Source organism: Limulus polyphemus, unplaced genomic scaffold (genome assembly GCF_000517525.1).
Source record: "Limulus polyphemus unplaced genomic scaffold, Limulus_polyphemus-2.1.2 Scaffold6684, whole genome shotgun sequence".
In the NCBI taxonomy this organism is placed as follows: Eukaryota; Metazoa; Arthropoda; class Merostomata; order Xiphosura; family Limulidae; genus Limulus; species Limulus polyphemus.
Window position 1 is genome coordinate 11,870 of NW_013672294.1, and position 18,876 is coordinate 30,745.

The 18,876-nt window shown below is 33.7% G+C and overlaps 1 protein-coding gene across 1 annotated transcript in view; it reads right to left on the bottom strand.

The window, feature by feature from the left end:
- Positions 1–1,910: 1,910 nt before the first annotated feature.
- The window catches only part of LOC106473969 (mothers against decapentaplegic homolog 6-like), a 24,314-nt gene continuing 7,348 nt past the window's right edge, over positions 1,911–18,876 (bottom strand). Inside the window, exons 2-4 of the mRNA XM_013934658.2 lie at positions 14,562–14,615; positions 13,984–14,061; positions 1,911–5,855 (exon numbers count right to left, since the gene is read on the bottom strand). Coding sequence (XP_013790112.1) covers positions 5,317–5,855; positions 13,984–14,061; positions 14,562–14,615 — 671 coding nt within the window. The 3' untranslated portion in view covers positions 1,911–5,316. The remainder of the gene's footprint in view (positions 5,856–13,983; positions 14,062–14,561; positions 14,616–18,876) is intronic.

The window sequence follows — 18,876 nt, forward strand, 5'->3', positions numbered from 1 at the left end:
TATCATTATAATGTATAAAGTTAACTATCATATCAAGTAATCCTTTTCGCATAGTTGAGCATAAAAAAGCCAGCAAAAAGAGATAAATAAAAAATTGGGAATTTGAAAACATGCAAATAGGGATCATAAAAAGTAAGGAAACAAGTCTGGAGATACTGTAGACATTATTTACTAAAACTACAAATCCCTGTTTTGACTCCACCAAATATAATTCTAGGTAACGGGATGAATCAAAAATAGGGGTTTGTAGTTTTAGTAAACAATGTCTACGGTATCTTCAGCCTTGTTTCCCTACTTTTTTTTTTACGATCCCTATTTACAAATTTTTTAAATTCCAAATATTATATTTATCTTGTTTATTATATACCTGTTGTCCCTAGTCGCATGTTCGATCAAACATAAAATAGCAACATCTATCAGCTAAACTAATAAGACATAATTACAAACACGATTATCAAATATTTCCATTACAGAAAAACAAACTTTTAACATGAAGTTATTTATACAATAAGTCATATAACTAAGATTCAGAATATGATCCCAATATTGGTAACTGAGTGTCCTCGGGGCCTTTAATTTGATAGACCTAGGGGCATCAAGAGCCAGCCCAGGCCCCGGGGTCAGTAATATCATCGGGTCCACCTTTCATTCTGTTTATTAACTTTTGCTGATTTTTCATAAAAGAAATTTAACTGACAAATTTCTTTATGAATCTATAAAAAAAGAGGTAGCCATTTTAGCTCATTAAGTAGCATGCATTTCTAATAAGCTTTGGAATATCCTACTGCCGGGCCCTGGTGCTGCTGCCCCCCTCTCGTCAGCCCTACCCATCTGTGGTAGAGTACTGGATTCCAGAGATAGCGAGCCGGATTTGAATTCGTGCGATACCACAAAATATACCCCTTCACTTTAAATTGTGGGTGCGTTACAAGAGTGACAGTGAATCTCTTAGTGTGGATGGTGCTGCCGACTGGCTTCCTTCCTTCTGGTCAGTAGTTCAAAAATAGGGACAATGGTAGAGAGCCTTAATAGGTTTGCATACATACAAATTCGTTAATGTTAAATCAATGAATGTCTTCTTGTGAGATGTTAAAGTTAATAAACAATTGAACATTGCTACCGATAAAGTATACCGTTAAAACCGTGTTTTCCTTTGTTTGAATGTCGAAGTTTGTCTAACTGAGTTAGTCGTTCCTAATTATAAAATGATAGATTAGAACAATGGTGAGAAAACTTTATTGTCAAACATGTGTTATTATTACCTATTTCAGTACATATCATTACGTTCTGTTCGATTGTTCTTAAAGCTTCTTTCGTTTTAAATTTGTACTTACTGATACAATTTATACGATCATAAAGTCATAGTCCCTTTACCGCCTTTCAGAGTCCCCCATGCGACCAGAAGGAAGTCAACACTACCCGTCCCAATCTCTTTTCAGACCGAATAGTGGGATTTGACCATCACTCTTATGACGCACCCACGTGTGTATTCATGTACGAGGTCCATGTCATTTAGTTTGTTAATAATCTCGGCAGACATTTTTGTTTTAATGTTTACATTTAAATATATATGTTACCTTTTACAAAATAATGATATCTACTTATTAGAAACAGTAAAACAACATCGGCAACTGACAGATGGATATACGGTACAGGCCAACAGAAATTGGTTGATTATTATTGTATTTGTTTAATATGTGTGTTAAAAACGTTTCATTGATGCAACTTATAAAATTCATAATTTGTTAATTAATGTGCTCAAGATGGTATAAGAGTACTTAAAAACATGGCGTTTAATTGAATTTGTGTGAAAATTGTTCAAATAAAATAACAATGAAAGTTTATTATCTTTTGTTCAGTGGTTTATGTAATGTATAATCTTAAAACGGGTACACAGAGAGAGAGAGCTCTTAAATCTTTATTCAATTATTTTATTTAGTTCCAATAGAAACACTAGGGGTAAGTTACTACCCCGTATTTGTACAATACTAGATAACTTCTTGTCAATACTATACACTTTTTTTTCTATACAGTCAATGAGGTAAGGTGATCTTGGTATGAAGAAAAAAATTATATTTACAGTTTTTACAAGTACAAAATGCCCCTTATGGGGGAGGGTTGCCCCACTGCAGGCCAGACTTTCCTTTTTTTTTTTTTTTTAATACAAAATGCCAAACGTTTGAGCAACGCCACTCATAATATTGACATGGCTGCCACAACGTCTACATGAAGTAGACAATTTAGGGCCTGGACTGTGGCATAAAACAAATATCAAAACAGTATTAAAATTAAAAACTGACTTAATACTGTATTTTAAATACATCTGGTACTGGTAATTTTCTTATTTAAATTAATACATCTTAAATATTTCTAGTATAGAGATAATTATCTATGTTTTTAACGATTGATTGAAACACGCTAACCCCAACTGTATTACAGTGACTGAAAACAAGATTAAACTTACCCATAGTTAATGTTAAGTAATGAATCTACTGAACGGAATAGTTAATTCAAAAACATAACTTTTACAGTTGGCAAGATCTGATTTTAATAACTAAACATTTCAACCCATAGTATAGAGTCACCCAGAGTTAATTTGTATGGTTTGCATGAATGTTCTTGTGTCACAGAGAGAGAGAGGAAGAAAACGTTTTTTTTTGTTGGGGGGGGGGGGAAGGTATCCCTATTATCTTATTAGACCAAATTCAATAAAAAAGTTTCACTTTCTAAAATTTCAAACTCTGTATTATTTTAATTAATTCTTATTTTTTGGAACATAAATTGGTAGCTTGAATCATCACAAAATGACAAAACCAAATACACCTCAAGCTCTCACAAAAAAATCTCAAAATACATGATCAAACACTACAGATTATGTTGACCACTTTTTGATTTAGGTTTAAAAGAATTCTGGTCCATGGAATGCTTTTATTTTGTTTTCACAGTGTAAATTAAAAAAAAAAATCCATACAGAATGATGAGTTATTGTTTTGTTCCAAACTAATCATATTTAATATTTATCAAACTTTATAATAAACTTCCTGAGATTTTAAATTTCAGTTCAACTGGTTGAAAGAAAAACAAGTAATTAGACAAGATATTTTTTTATTGATGATAAATTACGTGTAATCTTTACGAAAAGCTCTAGGGCTGATTTATAATCACCATATTCAAAATAAATTTCAAAACTCAAGGCTTCACATATTTTCAATAAAATTCCAGGTTACTGCTTTTATATTTTGTAGAACATTTAAACAATGTTCGAATAAAAATATATATTCGCTACACTGAAATAAACTATTTTCTCATGGTTTTCAGTAATAAACTACCAGGAACACAGAACTATAAACAATTCACACAGGAAGTAATTGTTGAAAAAAATTATATTAACTAATTTTTCTAACTTTTAAATAGCTCATAATATAATATCAAATTCATTGAGATTGTTACCTACTTTGAAAGCTAGGCTAACCCTAAATTAAGAATATTTAACTATGATCAGTAACAGATGAAAAATCATAACCTGATATCAAGGTAAAATCACAATCAAAACGTTTTTAGGTAATAATATGCACTATTCAGGCGACTGGTTGATACAGTCTATTTTATGTCACCAATTTTCTGTTTACAGCAAAAGGAAAGTCCAGAGCCCTCACTTCAGCCATTCCAAATGTAATTCTATGTAAAATATATTCAAAATTACTCTTACTTTCAAAATGTAATTTGAGGTAAACTTTGTCTAGAAAAAAAAGGGGTGGGGGTAAAGTATAAAAATTTACTTCATACATTTACTTTTTTAATAGAATCTTAACTTTGTTTCACACTTCCAAAGCTATACATATTTTATAATACACTGTTACATAACTTTGTACAGCAAGTCATTTATAACTCAATCATTCTTGCCTATGTACTAATCATAATTACTAGTAGTAATAATACGTAGTTTTTCCTGTTCATTTTTTTATCCACTCTAGATTACTAATTTAATGAATACTGTTTAGTTGTAGTAAAGCCCTGCAGAGTATGAAGTGACGATTTTAACATCAGATCTTGAAAACTAACACAAGACAGCATATTTTGACACACAGTTTGGAGGCTTTAACCTCTAATGGAATTTATTAACTAGCAAAGCATCATTACAGCACACTAGCAGTTAAACAGCTGGAAAACAAAGGGAAGGACTAGCATACAGAATTTGAATGACTGTAGTCCATATTAACACATATGGGTTACTATGTAGTGAGTCTGACTGACTGTAGTCCATATCAACACATATGGGTTACTATGTAGTGAGTCTGACTGACTGTAGTCCATATCAACACATATGGGTTACTATGTAGTGAGTCTGACTGACTGTAGTCCATATCAACACATATGGGTTACTAGGTAGTGAGTCTGACTGACTGTAGTCCATATCAACACATATGGGTTACTATGTAGTGAGTCTGACTGATGTAGTCCATATCAACACATATGGGTTACAGGGTGGTGAGTCTGACTGACTGTAGTCCATATCAACACATATGGGTTACTATGTAGTGAGTCTGATTCACATCAGGTTCCCAAACTTTAGTGAGTTTTAAATACTGAAAACCTGTAGACTGACACTAGTGAACATTTACTTCACATACAGAATTTTACTACAAACTTGATCTAAATGTTAGTACCTAAAGAACTTAAAACTTCCAAGAACAACAGGTTTTAAAGCTAGTAACCGAGTAACAACAAAGCTAGAAATAAATGTTTAGAAGGCCAGAGCCTCTGGACTAACTTAGTGAACATGTAAGAAGTACCTGTTTATAAACAAATATGTTAGATTACCTTTCTCACGATTCATAAACTACCACACTCAACATAACAAGTTTTGTTTCAGTGGTACACTGTGCTGGTGTGATCCTCGTCACTTGTTCATCTATGTACTTGCAATGAAAGCTAATGAGATTTCTTAAAACTTATTGCACAAAGTAAAAAACATTTAAATACCCAACTTTGGAGCTCCAGTTTGTTTTTAGCATGTTTGTTGATACAGAAAACTTTATGAATGTGGATAAAAGAGAAGTTTCTAGACCAACTCACCGGACCTTAACACTTTTAGCAATTTGTACTTTGTTTCTTCCTTGATTTTTGTAATCTAATATGAGAAAATAAAATATAAAAGGTCATCAGAGGGTTAATTTAGGCAAATAGGTGTAAAAATCTCAGTAATTCCAACTGTTCACTTCCCTTTATAATAAATACCCTGGGCTTTTCTTCAGAGCCGAGTGTCAGGAGTTCACAAGTTTTCAGTCCTAATGGCTAGTCGACTAGCATGATATGTCACCTGACCACAGAGATGATCACTTCTAGCCAGGAGGGGCAGGATGTGATACACTGTCGAGTGTACTTAGGACCCCAGCCTTTGGCAAAACTGATACGGACGGCATTATGGTTAAAAGGCCCGTCTGAAAGTTCCACATTCTCAAAACGCTGATAGTATCTAGACTTCTCATAATCAAATATTTTTATGGAGCAACCTGGTAAGACTTTGTGAACAGTTAGTGGCCGGGTGTGAGGCAAGTCCAGAGTTGGTGAATTAACAAACAAGGAGAAATCTGACCGGTTGTACACCCACACACCATCCTCTTCCCTGGTCAGTGTGAGCCCTAGACCAATCTTCTGCCTGGTTCGAAGAACACCATCATTCTGGTTCTGTTCTGTGAGGGCACTTACACATAAACCGTCCCCGTGAGGTAGATCATAAAACACATCGACAGCATTCTTGTGGACGGGGAAGAGACGGCCAACTCTAGACCTGAGTTCCCAGTAGGCTAGCGTACACCAGAGCTGTTGTGAGGGAAAAACTCCACTAACGTCCCCTGCAAAATATTAGATAATTATGTTAAGGACTTCTTACTAAATTTTATACTATGACCTTACCAAGACTGTTATTTCAACTAACTTATAATCCAAATTAACCCGTTCTGTGTCACGAAGTGAGCTCAGAAAAGGCAGATTTTTTATTTCACTTTTTGGAACCATGTTATAATACATGATAACATACAAATAAATTTGAGCAAATAATTAAAAATATAGTGAGAAATTGTCTGCCCAAATAAACTCAGTCAAACATTTTGTGACACATGGAGGGTGCTCAAGTTATCTTTAACAAATCATGGAAGAATTAATTTACTGATTTGTCAAAAAAAAATTCTCAACAACAAAACTTTCTTACACAACATATAGTTACAGCAGTGTTGTGGCCATGTAAACATTTGTCACATCAGATTTTGGTGTAATATTCGTATTAACGGAGCCAACAGTTGTGTTGGTACAATACTTTCACGATGGTCATCATTAGATGACTTATATTACGTAAAAAAGCTTCAACTTTTAGTACATTTTATATGTATGGACTGAGTTGCCTAATTGTTACTGGCCCCACAAGTTCTAACAAATCTACTCATTCTACTCTAGCAACAACTACCATCCTCTCTACTCTAGCAACAACTACCATACTCTCTACTCTAGCAACAACTACCATACTCTCTACTGTAGCAACAACTACCATCCTCTACTCTAGCAACAACTACCATCCTCTCTACTGTAGCAACAACTACCATCCTCTCTACTCTAGCAACAACTACCATACTCTCTACTCTAGCAACAACTACCATCCTCTCTACTGTAGCAACAACTACCATACTCTCTACTCTAGCAACAACTACCATACTCTCTACTCTAGCAACAACTACCATACTCTCAACTGTAGCAGTAACTACCATACTCTCTACTGTAGCAACAACTACCATCCTCTCTACTGTAGCAACAACTACCATACTCTCTACTGTAGCAACAACTACCATCCTCTCTACTGTACTAATAACTACCATCCTCTCTACTGTAGCAACAACTACCATACTCTCTACTGTAGCAGTAACTACCATCCTCTCTACTGTAGCAGTAACTACCATACTTTCTACTGTAGCAACAACTACCATCCTCTCTACTGTAGCAGTAACTACCATACTCTCTACTGTAGCAACAACTACCATACTCTCTACTGTAGCAACAACTACCATCCTCTTTACTGTAGCAGTAACTACCATCTTCTCTACTGTAGCAACAACTACCATACTCTCTACTGTAGCAACAACTACCATCCTCTTTACTGTAGCAGTAACTACCATCTTCTCTACTGTAGCAACAACTACCATCCTCTCTACTGTAGCAACAACTACCATTCAGTTGGCACTAATCTTGTAATGTGTTCAGTTTTATAACTACTGATTAAAATATATAAAGTGCAGAGTTTGAGGAAAAGTACTTGCTCTAATGATTAAAATGTCCACCATCAAAAATTAGCACGAGTAATCCAAGAGTACCCGCCCCCATAAAAGATTGTCTTAAGACTGTGAAAATTTAAAAGATAACAACCTTAACATCTACGATTATTTGACAGTAAATGTGTCTCAAGAACCAATCAAGTCTTTAAAGAAAGGTATTTAGAAACAAACAGATAATTCAATAATGTTTCAACGAGAAAATATATATATACTAACACACGTAAATTGTGAAACGAAAAATATTATTGCTCAAAATTTGATTGCTTATAGGACAAACGGTCACCTACAATATATATGACATTTACTCGTTTTAACTGCGTGGTATTTCATGAAACTGTATTTTCTGAACAATAATTCCGATTTACTGATAAAAGTACTCACTAGATGGCGATTGCACAACTTGCTATTTAAAAGCCACACACAAATAATACCCGCGTTAAAATCTGTGTCAGAGCACTTTGAAGTTTTGACTGCTCACGTTTGTGTATAAATCTATTAAACGATTGTTTCGCTTTCATTATCCTTATACTTCACACAACTTAAAGTGTCTTTATATCCTTATCTTTGGTTATTTAAGTTACACCTGCACCAACAGACACATAGGTGTGTATACCCCATGCGATAAAAAATATCATTAAATACAAACTTACATGCCAACATATATCTTTATAAAGTTATACACGATAATGCTTTAAATCCTCGTAACAGAAGTTGTTGTTACTGTGTCCATATAAGCCTTAATCAAACGTGTAAAATAAAAATTACGTAGGTCTCTGCTGAATGTTAAAAAATAAAAAGTCGTGGACTTTCTAATTAGATCTCTGTTGGATGTTTAAAAATAAAACAAGTCGTTTTACACATTCCACAAGAAAGTCTGCTGTAATACACATTACACAGTCTGGTGAGTTCTGTGAAAATACGATGAAACAACAAAAAAAGCCTTGAGGCCAAGTTTCCATTTTGTGCGTGACCACGAACCCCAACTCTACCTCCAACATCAAAGTTCTGGCTTTTTTCTATGTTTACAAAATATTTTAAACAAATAATTAAAATATACAGTCTTAATAATTTACAAACAAGCCGCTATGATATCTTTCTTCAATCTTGAGGGTAGAAGATTACGATTTCAAACAGCGAGTCCTCCATGAGGTGGAAATTCAATCCTTCGGAGCCAAACCAATAAACTTTGTAATAATAGGAAGATCCCTCTTTTTTATAAGAGGCTAGTGTGCTAACCCTTAATGACAAAGTAATTACTAATTACGAAACTAGCCACTCTAGCGCTAAAAAAAATTACCCTTTCAGCTATCATCCGGCCTTATAATCCTAGATTCCAACTCATTGGAGATTTTACTTAAAACGTACAAAGTAACACCGTTATATTTTACCGACAATCTTGTGGAATGATTGATATTTTCCGTAACAGATATACTCCAAAAAAACTTGCTCATTTTTTTACATAACGGTAATTACTAATACAGAATAATAACGTCGGTTTAATTGTTCAATGTGTATTTAAAAAAGTTCAAGTTGAGTGATCACTGCTCCACCTACTGTCAAAAACATGCGTTATCCACGAACTGCTTTCTCCATCACATCATTTGCTAAGCCTAAGAAGACGGTTCAAATGAGATTTTCTGATCAACGACCACAATTCCTCTCACGTGCCTGTATATATTGCAGGCTAATATAGCTTTTCGTGAGTACACAACAAGAAGATAGACGTGTAATATTTTGAGTGTTTAGTGTACAACAATACTATACAATCACTATAAACGTTTAGTGTACAACAATACTATACAGTCACAATAAACGTTTAGTGTACAACAATACTATACAATCACTACAAACGTTTAGTGTACAACAATACTATACAATTACTCAAAACGTTTAGTGTACAACAATACTATACAATCACTATAAACGACTAGTGTACAACAATACTATACAATCACTATAAACGACTAGTGTACAACAATACTATACAATCACTATAAACGTTTAGTGTACAACAATACTATACAATCACTACAAACGTTTAGTGTACAACAATACTATACAATCACTACAAACGTTTAGTGTACAACAATACTATACAATCACTATAAACGACTAGTGTACAACAATACTATACAATCACTATAAACGACGTCGTTTATAGTGATTGTATAGTATTGTTGTACACTAGTTTATTGTGATTGTATAGTATTGTTGTACACTAACTAAACGTTTGTAGTGATTGTATAGTATTGTTGTACACTAAACGTTTGTAGTGATTGTATAGTATTGTTGTACACTAAACCAACATTAAACGACCCGTTAGTTATCGCAAGTACAATAAAGAAAATTTTCATTTTCATCCCATATAATCTGTCAATGTTTAACATTTCTTGAACAGTGAATATTACTGAGGTGAATACTTCCTTCTCAAGTCAACTGTAACTTTAGAAAAGTCTTTTGATACGCCGCTGAAGTTTGCATATATTCGACACGGACTGGGTACAAGCACTTTGTTGCCATGCCTATCATGGTAACAGTTCGAGAGACTAAAGTCTCGTTAGAACGATCTGAATTCTTGCTACTTTTTTTTTCTGTTAAAGTCTGACGTGTTAGATATTTATTGGGAAATAAATCTTCTGTTTAAAAAAAAAAAAACAAGTTGATCCCAAAAACGAATATGCTTCTAACAGATTCACGCATGTTTGAATAAAATAATCTCAAGACAAACAAACGTACAGATTCTATCTGCATATACAGCAAAATTAATAACGTGTACATTATATTTGGCCTGTGACCGATATACGTGAAACATGGAAATGCATGTTGACAATGTATTAAAGAAAGATGACGAACAGCAGCAAGGTAGTTAGAAAATAAACCCAATAACCCATCAGTGGTAAACGGCCATGTTAAACAACTAGGGAGTGTACGAGGGTATTATAAACAATGCTTACAAAAATGACGTACTTTAACAAAGTTTCACACGATATTTATTTTTTTTATTTGTCATGCACAACCCCAAGTTTCCAGTTAACATAAATTGTGAATAATTCAATTAGAGAAAAAAAACGTTAATCGTGGAGCTAGCTGCTTTGAAATTTTAGTACTATGTTCAAACATAATCTTGTGACCGCCAGTAGACTTGCTGTCAAATTCTGTGTAAAGTATAATTAGAATACAGACAGACGAGCCGTCACACAAAAAAACTTGTTGTCTTTGAATATAATCCAACGTTAATATTTTGGGAAAAAATACACTTAGACAAAATAAAAAAATAACATACATGTTACGCTATGTCCGAACACCTACAAATATGTAATATTGTCCAGGCATGTAAAAATATGTAATGTTGTCCGGACATCTAAAAATACGTAATATTGTCCAGGCATGTAAAATATGTAATGTTGTCCGGACATCTAGAAATACGTAATACTGTCCAGGCATGTAAAAATATGTAATGTTGTCTGGACATCTAGAAATACGTAATATTGTCCAGGCATATTGTCCAGGCATGTAAAAATATGTAATGTTGTCTGGACATCTAGAAATACGTAATATTGTCCAGGCATGTAAAAATATGTAATGTTGTCCGGACATCTCGGAACAAACGTAAGTTGTTAAAATATTTCCAAATATTAAAGAAAACACAGATATTTACATAAAGGTTGAACGCCCTAGTCAGTGTTTTTGGGGTTCGATTTCCTGAACACGACGTTGTCCGAAATGGATGACCACGGAATTATCAAAACGTATATACTGTTGAGATTAGATGTAAAGGCCTATGAATGGTATTACGTGCTCGCAAAAACATTCAATTACGGGAAGAATTCCTTGTAAGGAAGGGCTGGAATAATTCGTGACGTGTATAGATCATACTTCGTAATTAAACAATCTCTCATTTCACCTCGAATGTCGTCTGATTTAGACGCCTACTGTAACACTTCTATCGAGATATTGAATATAATTTAAATTCCGCTGTTTCTTTTACATTACCTCGCGGTAGGTACAAACGCGATGATCGAGTGTAAATAAAATCGTTAGAAAGCTGCTTTCGTTCAAACTTGAGTGAAAAGTAGGCCAGGAACAGAAGTTTGGACAAACAGGCGCCTTTATGCTGGCGTCAACTAACTTTGCCAAGGGTTATTTGTCGTTCACATGAGTATTCTGTTGCTTATGTTTTTACCAGAGCGTGCGTTTGGTGCGTCACTAACCTTGCACCGCTGGTTTGACTTGATGCCAGCCTGCTAAGCTGAACAATTTCTCCGAGCTACTACTACCTTAGCCGGCGCTGACTCCGGAGAGTCTGGGTCGCTCTTCCAGAAGGCAGCTTTCCTCCCCGTCAGCTCGCCCCGCCCAGCAAATAGTTTCCGTTAAGTCTGGCTAGTCATTCTTCAACCCCCCCCCGGTACATTTAATCTTAATCTCGGAATACGTCGAAAAGTTATCGAAAACAAAATCGGATCATATCGTCTGCTTTTAATGCAGATCATTTGAAATGTGCGCGTATGTTTTTTTAACTAACCGAAGACAGTATATTTAAATACTTAATCTGTAATTATAATGAAATACTTTTATTCACGCCTTTCGCGTCTATTTGTAATTCATTGGGTTTCAGAATTTCGGGGATTACCTGCGTATATCCCTCCCTAATATTCAACCAACAGATGAAAGGGAAAGCGGTTTGTGAACAGCACTCGGCGCTCTTGTGTGACCGAATAGTGGGGTTTGATTGTCACTCGTATAGTACATCAAAGATCTCGTGACAACGGGACACAAATCTTTAATCTTCGGTTTAAATCTTTAAAGTTCTTTTACAGATACAACATTTGCATCCTCACAAGTTTTGAAAGAAGAGAATAATATTATTGTTCAACTTCCGAGGATTTATATGCTACAAGTAATCCATTCATCAGTATCTAAATCCGAGGATTTATATGCTACAAGTAATCCATTCATCAGTATCTAAATCCAGGATATGAATGGATTACTTGTAGCATATATTAGATACTGATGAATGGATTACTTGTAGCATATATATCCTCGGATTTAGATACTGATGAATGGATTACTTGTAGCATATATATCCTGGATTTAGATACTGAATTCATGTGTCAAATACTTATCATGGTGATTTTTGCATGTATTATCACCACTGAACGACACAGTTCTACTACAGCTGAGAAGTTTTCCATAACGTGCTATCACTCTGCTGAAAAGGTCAGAATAGCAGTAAGAGGTGAAGGTCGTGGGCTTCACTTGCCCGACTCACGTAGCTCTGATCCTTATGAAAGGGCTAAATCACGTGGCTGCACTTGCCCGACTCACGTTTCACACTACCCTTGCTACTTGGCTACGAAAAGACAGAATTAGGGACATTACGAGTCGTTTTATCCTCTCGTGCCAAGTGTTACATTCGAAACGTATTATCCTCCGTGTTAGAAGTCTTATCCTCCCATACCTTACAGAACTACATGACAACCACGCTCCTCCCTCGCCAAGTGTTACAGTGTTCCCAACTAGAAAAGAGTAGGTTGGATGTTATTTTTAACACCAAAAACTTTTACGTTACCGTGTTGTGGTAAGAAAAGAAAACTATCAAACAAGTACTTAGCAGTCATTCGGAAGGGGCACGTTCTGAATGGTATACTTATCTCCCCCTAGCTGGCCTCACCGCCCGCCCGTATTTATCTAAAAAAAAACAACAAGAGAGGCCTTTAGTAGGGAACGCCAAAAGCCTCGAGCAGGTAGGGGTTCTCGTGTGTGTAGACTTATGTTGGCTGCTACGTTAACTGTGATGTATTATTCGTAAGCCCGTCACGTAGTCTCCAGCAGTGAAAACTAGTTTTCTCTTTATTAAAATAATTATAATCGGTGGAAGTTAATCATTTCAAATGTCAACAATAGCGACTTATATTCCTTTTTAATGTATTGATATTAGATAAATAAATGCGTGTTTAATTATTAAACATTATTGACATAAGGCCACAGAACGGGAGCTTGGAATAAAAGATGGGAAACCAGCGTAACTCGACTATTTTCACCAATCTGAAGCTTATTTTAGTTTGTATTTATCAAGGAAGGGTCACTTAAGAAAGCTGTGGACGAGAAAACTGGCCTCGTTTAGTTTTTCTCACCTAATGTATTACAATCACCTTGTGTCAGCTTGACCTTTGGAATAATTTTGATCTTCATGTACAATAAGTACTAATACACGTTTGACCTCTGTGTTACCAAGTTTTGGTCAAGATTAAAAAGAAAAGCCCCCCAGTGGCACAGCGGTATGTCTGCGGACTTATAACGCTAGAATCCGGGTTTCGATACTCGTGGTGGGCAGAGCACAGATAGCCCATTGTGTAGCTTTGTGCTTAATTACAAACACACAGACTAAAAAAAAGTGCTTCAACGCACATAATAATAAATACAAGACTCGCACAAACACAGACCTAATTCTGCTGAAAAATTCAAAATACTTTTAATCTAATTTAAGGAAAAATAATGATACGCATATTTTGATGAATGGCTAGAAAAGCATAAATATTTGTCCATCTTTTAAAAATCAAAGCAATAAAACAATCTCACAAAACGTATTTAAGATGAAAAAATACATATAGAAAAATTAAATATTTAAACCAAACTACTCCCAAAAATGTATGTTACCTACCAGGTGAATGGCTGCGATAAGACCCGTACTGATTGGTACCTCCGGTTTCCAAGGAAACGGGCTCACTTGGCGCCCGATCTGAAAAAAGTAGAATATTCATGTCACGTGATAACAATACTGTTAATCTAAAGCTAGGTAGGTTTAAGCTCACTATCTAACATGAACCACAGCAGTCATACACAATAAAATCACCATAAACATTGGATTCTCTTTTAATTAACAGTCAGAATTTATACAAATGCACTTTTAATTTTTTTTAACCAGTTTTATTCTGTTTTCATTCGTACCTGACAAAACCCAATTAAACTAACTTGTATCGTTATGCCTAAACGGTGCAAATCCTTTTTCATTAAAAGTTATATTCAATTCAATATAGGATTTTATAAAAATATCTAAATATACAAAATAATCGTTTGATGACATTGGGGAAAATAAGAATGTGTCTGAATATCTTCCATTATTATTATTATATCGCATCTAAACAATTTGGTTAAAAATAATCATTACTCACTGCATACGTTTTCAACGCAACCTAAAACGGACCGTACTCGAATTAGGCTTAAAAACGTGACACTCACCTTCTGGCTTGAGGAGCTCTTGAGGATATCGTCTGTACGGTGGAGGAGGTGACTCTATTTAATAAAAAAATAAAATACGTCAAAATAAAGCCAAAATTACTTGAATAAGCGAAAACATTGAAAGGCCTTCTCGTAGTTATTATTTTCAAATAGTAATAATAAACCTGTTATAATAGATTTTACATAACTTCCGATAGTCGTACAAAGTTTAGGGTACACTTTCAGTTAGGCTTTCTGAAGTTAAACTTCCCAACTTCTGATGCTATTATTAAATATCAGTAATAAACCTCACATAGTAGCATTGCCCAATAATTCTGAAATAAATAAAAATAAAACCTTGGCGAGTCAGCGAGCAGCTTATAATGTTTTTTTTTCTAACAACAAAAAAATTAAAAAGTTCTCTGGTACAAAAATTCTTATGTGTATAAACAAAAACTTTCAATGTAAAGCAAATATTCAACGGTTTCTGGAAGGTATTTAAATCAAACACACTGAATCGTTTTTTTTATTATTTATTCTTACTACACTATAATCGAAGGGATATTTCATAAACTATCGTGTTAGATATGAGAGGAAGAAACTGTATTGATACACTTTAGGGACTTATGTTCCATGAAATGTGAGGTTAGTCACTTGACACACACCATCATGAAACACGTCTTGGAAAAAATTTAAAACATTCTCGGTAGCGAAGAGTATCGTAAAACCATCAGGCAGTGTGTATTACTTTGAATGTAATAAAAGAATTTTAAAATATGAATAAAAAAAACTCCAGTATTAGCCTACATACTCCTACTGTATGCAAGTTCATTGGAGGCTGTGTAATTATCACAGTAATTATAATAATGTGTCAGGTTTTATACATCTAAATTTTGTTTTAATAATATCATAGGTAGATCTATAGAATGTTGATAATAATTCATACAAAATACCTAAGTGTCATCTTACCAGTACTCCTACTCCATCTGTATAGAGTTTGAATATATAGAGTTCGCGTTCCGTTACAGCAATAAAAGTGCTCCAAACAGTTTGGGTTGATTTATGTACCAAAAAGTAACGCAACAGAACTAATTTTTTTACTAACACGGACACTTTATGCATCTACAATTTTCTGCATTTGGTCACATTTTCCTACAAATTAATAACAACTAATACAAAATTAATCATTAGGTTATCTTATCCAAACATCACAGACATATCATTCAAAAACAAACAAGAGAAGCATACATAAATTATGTTAGCCTTATCCGTCTGTTCGATATCTTGACCCAGTAACAAGCCTTTTTTCATGTAGGCCAATGTCGTTCTCATCACGAAGACAACATCCCTGCGACAATTACGCATGCTCCACATCTTATTTAAAACAAGAAATGCAAACAAACCTTCGTTAAGCCGGTTCAAAAAACATAATTCTGTATGATAATGGTGGTATATATTTCCAAATTTTTTGTTCTTTTTTAGAATTTGTAGTGCATACTGGAGAGATTTGGGCATTTTCACAATAAAGTTAGAAAAAAAATGACCTTTACTCTCCAAATAATAATTACAAAAATATTTAATATTGTAACTTACTTCATGACACGTTATTAAGCCTAACATTATGCTATACATTTGATAGCTACGAACATGCTTGTAAACTGTAAAATGTCAAGTCTTTCAAAAAGTATTATTTTACTGCACAAAATAAATACCTTATTAGTAACGGTTTAGCTAAGACCCGACTTTTGTATAATATAAACGATTGAAATACTACAGAAAAAATTTCAATTTTAAGAAATTCAAGCCCTTATCCTTAGTTAAAAGATCTAAACAAACGTATTAATGAGCAGACGAACAATTTTTAATATAAATTGTATTATGCAATTCGATACTTTATGTGAAAATGGCCAGTAAAAATTTATTATTTTTATTACAATAAGAGCTTTTGTATAATGAAATACATAAATTTAGAAGCGATTTTCACGTAATCCTATTCGGCATGATGAGCTCGGCTAATAATAGAACGAAGTTTATTCTACAAACAAATTACAAACTTTCAAGATTATTGTAAAAGTATTTTAATCAACCTACAAAACTAATATTAATAATGCATTAAAAATAAACCTTTTTTTTTAAATAAGTGTGTGTGGTGTAAAATACCGAAGTTGGCGGAACAATGAAGTTCGTTAGGCCTTACAACCTCTTAATGAGTAATCTAATCAAACAAGATTCTACATTAAAACGCGATTTTGATCACAACTACAAGACTTTAATGAAAACTAGAAATATATTTGCACTCAACCATTCCACCTGTCACTTTAACAATGATCTAAATGTTGACTATGTTTGTAGTGAAACGTTCTACCTGTCACTTTAACAATGATCTAAATGTTGACTATGTTTGTAGTGAAACGTTCCACCTGTCACTTTAACAATGATCTAAATGTTGACTATGTTTGTAGTGAAACGTTCCAACTGTCCAGTTTCGTCTGTTTGACATCTGTATCATTTGTAGCTTTACTTTCCCAGAGATGAACACGAAGGTCTCTAATGTTTAATTACATACAGTTTTTAGAAGAACTTTACTTACTAGACACACAATATCCCCCTCCCCTGGCTCAGTGGTAGGTCAGTTTAGATACCTGCGATGGGCAGCGCACAGATAGCCCATTATATAGCTTTACAGCAAACAAAATACAAACAATATTTTATTCACCACAACGGATACTTTTTTTACAACACTGTGTGACTAAGATTAGTTGTAAAGTTTGTGTGTGTATGTGTTCTAGAAGTTTCGAGCAAAACACAAGAGCTATTTGCACATAGTCATCCCTAATTTGAAACCTACAGAGTACAGGGAAGGCAAGTAATCACCATTATCTACCGTAAAAGATTTATCTGATCAAATAGTGTGATTTGATCGACACTTATAGCAACCCAAAGTGCGAAGTGCGTTTATGTATGGAAACGGAACGTGAACCACGAATCCTCCTATTCATAGATGCTACACAAGGCCACAAGTGTGTTTAGTTACGAAATGTAACTAAATGAAATTATTGGACAATAATGTGAATTTAATCTTGATTTGCGGATCAGACTAAAATATTCATAAAAAAATTAATAAAGTAACGCACGTGACTTGTACATGGTCAATATTAGTTCGTGATATATGTAACGCACGTGACTTGTGTTGTGCATGGTCAATGTTAGCTCGTGATATACGTAACGCACGTGACTTGTACATGATCATTATTAGTTCGTGGTATACGTAACGCACGTGACTAGTACATGGTCAATGTTAGCTCTTGATATACGTAACGCACGTGACTTGTACATGGTCAATGTTAGCTCGTGTACGTTCTGCTGTAGTTACTATTGATATTGATATTCTGCTTTACCTCTGTTCCAAAAATTAAAATATATATACAGTGCTGGATTTAGAGGGGTTGGAACCCAGGAAATTGTACAGGGTCACCGAGCCCCAAAAAAGGGGCATTAATTCTGAATCACCGTAGAAAGGGGGCCTTCAGCATCGCAGTATAGCATAGGGGCCTCAAAGGGTTTAAATCCGGCCCTGAATTTATGAGGTATATTCATTGAATTAAGTTAAGGTAAAAATTACTATTGTTATGATGAATAAAATATCTATATTCATTGAATTAAGTTAAAAAGTACTATTGTTATGATGAAAAAACAAAATAAAATATCTATATTCATTGAATTAAGTTAAGGTAAAAATTACTATTGTTATGATGAATAAAATATCTATATTCATTGAATTAAGTTAATGTAAAAATTACTATTGTTATGATGAATAAAATATCTATATTCATTGAATTAAGTTAAGGTAAAAATTACTATTGTTATGATGAATAAAATATCTATATTCATTGAATTAAGTTAAGGTAAAATTAACTATTGTTATGATGAATAAAATATCTATATTCATTGAATTAAGTTAATGTAAAAATTACTATTGTTATGATGAATAAAATATCTATATTCATTGAATTAAGTTAATGTAAAAATTACTATTGTTATGATGAATAAAATATCTATATTCATTGAATTAAGTTAATGTAAAAATTACTATTGTTATGATGAATAAAATATCTATATTCATTGAATTAAGTTAAGGTAAAAATTACTATTGTTATGATGAAATAAAATATTCATGTAAATTATTATGTACGTTGTTTTATGTATTACTGTATCTATAACTTTTGATTACATTATTCTGTACGTTGTTTTATGTATGACTATATCTATAACTTTTGATTAGATTATTCTGTACGTTGTTTTATGTATTACTGTATCTATAACTATTTGATCAATT